Source organism: Hibiscus syriacus, unplaced genomic scaffold, assembly GCF_006381635.1.
Source record: "Hibiscus syriacus cultivar Baekdansim isolate YM2019G1 unplaced genomic scaffold, ASM638163v2 tig00111429_pilon, whole genome shotgun sequence".
Classification (NCBI taxonomy): domain Eukaryota; kingdom Viridiplantae; phylum Streptophyta; class Magnoliopsida; order Malvales; family Malvaceae; genus Hibiscus; species Hibiscus syriacus.
In genome coordinates, this window is record NW_024063089.1 from 103,619 (window position 1) to 107,368 (window position 3,750).

The window sequence follows — 3,750 nt, forward strand, 5'->3', positions numbered from 1 at the left end:
CGCATTAGAAATCTTTAATAAGAGACCAAAATTTTGAAGTCTTATTTTCCGAATACCCAGGCCCCCATGGGCGATCGGCTGGCAAAGGGTGTTTCATTTAACGAGGGAGATGTGATTAGAGGAAGCATTAGAACCCACCCATATAAAGCGACGAACCAAGCTTTCAGTTTTGTCACATAAAGTAGCCGGAAGCTTGCAGGCTTGCATAATAAAAGGAGGAATGCTTAATAAGACAAATTTCGCTAAAGCGACTCATCTCATAAATGAAGGTGTACGGCTCGACCACCCATCAATCCACTGTTGAACTTTGTCGAGAATGAATTGGTAAAGTTCTCTAGTAGCACCGGAATGACGAACTAGCACACCAAGAAATTTACCATGGTTGCCAACTTCACTAAAACAAGCTTATGACAAATGCCCCTCGCAAAGCATTATCGGTATTAGGCGAGAAAAAAAATAGTAGTCTGTTGTTTATTCACCCTATGGCTGGAGAACTCACCGAAAATATCAAGGGTTTCTTCAATTAGAGCAGCATTATTCGAGTCTGCTTTAGCGTAAATGATGAGATCATCTGTGAATAAAAGGTGTGAAATTGGGGTGCCATGTCGAGCCAGTTTGAAATCCGTCCACGATCCATCTGAAACATGATTGGAGATGCAATGACTGAGGCATTCCATAGTCGAATAGGTAAGGCGATAGGGGATCTCCTTGCCGAATTCCTTTCCCGCGTTTAAAGCTATTGCTCAAAGTGACGTTCCATTGGATTTGATTTTCCAAAGAGGAGATGCACAGCAAAATAAGGCGAATTAGGCTAGGCGGGAATCGTGCATCGATTGAGGAGGGGAAAATAATTGATTATAAAAGTCAACCACGACAATCTGAAGCATGTCGTTATCCGAACACCAATTATCATCACTAAGCTTGAGGCTATGGATTCTATTTTGGATCTAATCAGCTCGCGATTTCTGAATCATAGAAGTTCCTGTTGTTTAAGCAACGTCTCAATGTCAAGGAGAAGGGTCGTTTCTAAAGCAAGGAGGTTCTGTGTACGCCCGACACCAAGGCATCGCTGGACACCCTTTAATCTGGCCATCGAGATTTTTTTATTCTTGCCAATGGACCCGAAACATCACGATTCCAAGTGACAGCCGCAGTAGTGAAAGAGGCAAATCCATAATAGGTAAAGAAGAATCCCAATTATCAGTCACAAGGCGCTTAAAATCACCATGCAAATTCCACCCAAAAAAATAACGGAAAGGAGGGTAGGTTCGTCGCAAAGAGGTAGGATGGCTAGACAACAAAATAGGCCGGTGGTCAGACTTCATTCTAGTGAGATATTCCAAAGAGGACAACAGATAAGATTCAAAGCAAGCCGAATTTCCCAGACAACGATCCAGAAGGACAGAACACGTACCTCGGAACCAAGTGAAGTTCGGACCATGAAATCCCAGGTCTTGCAAACTGCAGTCATACTCATAAACCATGCCGTTGACATCAGAATCAGTAGAAGAGGATGGGGCACTACCATTTCGATCTTGTGGAAATAAAGTGGCGTTGAAATTTCCAAGGCTCATTGGTGATGGTCGCTAAAGAGCGCATGTAATTCCAAAAATATTTCGATCTTGTGCAAACTGCAGTAGGACTGGTATAAACAAAAGTGGTAAGAAAGGGAGATCTAGCCTTGCGCCGAGTATCTGTGATACGACAATGGACAAACTGAAAATGGCTCAATAAAATATCGATATGAATAGAATCATACCAGCAGAGCCAGATACTATCGAGGGCTTCAATTCAGGGGCGGACCTCCATGGAGCCCGGGGTATCCCGGGCAACCCCTCATCCAGGGGTGGACCTCCATGGTGCCTGGGGTATCCCAAGCAACCCCTACACAAGTGCCACCCCTCAAAAGTGCCACCCCTGGGGCTCTTGTAACCCCTGACGAAGACTCCTTTGTCCGCCTTTGCTTCAATTCCGAAAGAATTCAGAAAACCCAACCGACTAATGACATTATTCGTTGTGCCCTCATGGATTCGATTTTCGACAAGGACACAAATAGACTCATTCACGAAGATTTGGTAGTGATATTGTTATATAAGTTTAATGTAAAATATGATGAAATTAATTTAAGTTACTAGCTTAGCTCATTGATTGAGAGCCTTACATCTCATGCAAGAGGTTTAGATTCAATTCATGTTGAGAGAAAGAATGATTTTTTTTATCTTATCCTCCTAGATGGTGACACATGTCATCATATGATTGATTGAATACAATTAATTAATAAAATACTGACGGTGAAAAAGAAATATGATGTGGAAATTAAAAATAATAATAATAATAATAAATTGACATATCAGTCTGCATTGACATTGTGGGTTCCAAACTGAAACTTAAATTAAATATTGCTAGGTATGATTTTGAAAAAGAAGTAAAGTTTAGGTATTAAAACGAAACAAAAGTAATAGTTTAAATATTAAAGGTTAGTTTATCCTCTTAATATTTACGTAATAAGAATAATTTAATTAATAGTATATTTCAATGTATTATGTTAGTTATGTATTTTAATATACGACGTTCACTTAAGAATTTTTCAACAGTATAATATTATATCGATATATTATATTTTCTCTAATAAAATATAAATAAAACATATAATTTAACTTAGAGAAAATAACTTCAATGACCGAAAATGCCTTATAATATACGATTTTAACCAACTTTTTTTGGATTTGCAAAAATGACCAACAAATTCGTAACGCGAACTCCAATTTCGTAACCCAGTTTCCAAATTCGCAACTGAATTTCAAATTCGCAACTCGATTTTCGAATTCACAACACGAATTTAATTTCGCAACAGGTTTTAGTTTCGCAACACAAATGTTTTGGGTATATAACTACGTAGCAGTAGTAACTCATAACCTAATCCCTAAATCGCAACTCATTCCATCTTCATCTATCACTCTCTCCGACGACATCCGTTCCTATATCCAACGACATCCTTCCCCATCTCTAATTTTTTTTTACATAATTTTATTTCAATATAATTTTTCAATGATTTCTCTCCCAAATTATCAACTATCAACTTAATAAAGGTATGTTTTTCTCTAAGTTAGTGATGATATGTAGTTTATAGCTCGTTTGTTTAGTAAATTAATTTACAATTTGTACAATGAAATCATCTAATGTTGATCATGTTTGGATAGATTTGTGTTTTGGAGGGTCATGAGAGAATGTTCATGGTGTTTTATAATATGTGCCTTTACCCATGAATCTTCAACTAAAACTGTCATTAAAAAAGTTAACTTATGAAACTCTAATGTTATATGTTGCAAAGAAATTGAATTTAGAGCCTCTAAGTGGATTTAGGCTATCTTATCAGAGAAAATGTAAAGTTTATTTGTTAACCGATAATGAAGATGTTGAACGATTCATTGCTTACATTAGTGTTTCGCAAGAAGATGATGTTACATTGTATGTTGTTGAACCTAGAAGTAGTGAAGTTGGGTCAGTAGCGGGTAGTAATCAACTAAGTTCTTCAACCCCAGTTTATGGTGCTCACAATGTACAACGTTGTTATCAACCTCAAAATTTAATGGTTCCACCACAATTTCATCACCAAGAAAATTTTGTTTTACCACATTTCCAATACCAAACACAATATCAAACACAATCTCAAAACCCACAACCTTTTCCTAATCCAAATCTCAATCAACTTTCAGCACCAAATTTCGGTTTTCGTATTGACCAGTTAGA

At 37.4% G+C, this 3,750-nt stretch overlaps 1 protein-coding gene across 1 annotated transcript; it reads right to left on the minus strand.

The window, feature by feature from the left end:
• Positions 1-1,103: 1,103 nt before the first annotated feature.
• LOC120163227 lies at positions 1,104-1,574 on the minus strand. The gene has a single exon (XM_039173208.1). The coding sequence runs from the start codon at positions 1,572-1,574 to the stop codon at positions 1,104-1,106; it is 471 nt and encodes a 156-aa protein (XP_039029139.1).
• Between the last annotated feature and the right edge of the window lie 2,176 nt (positions 1,575-3,750).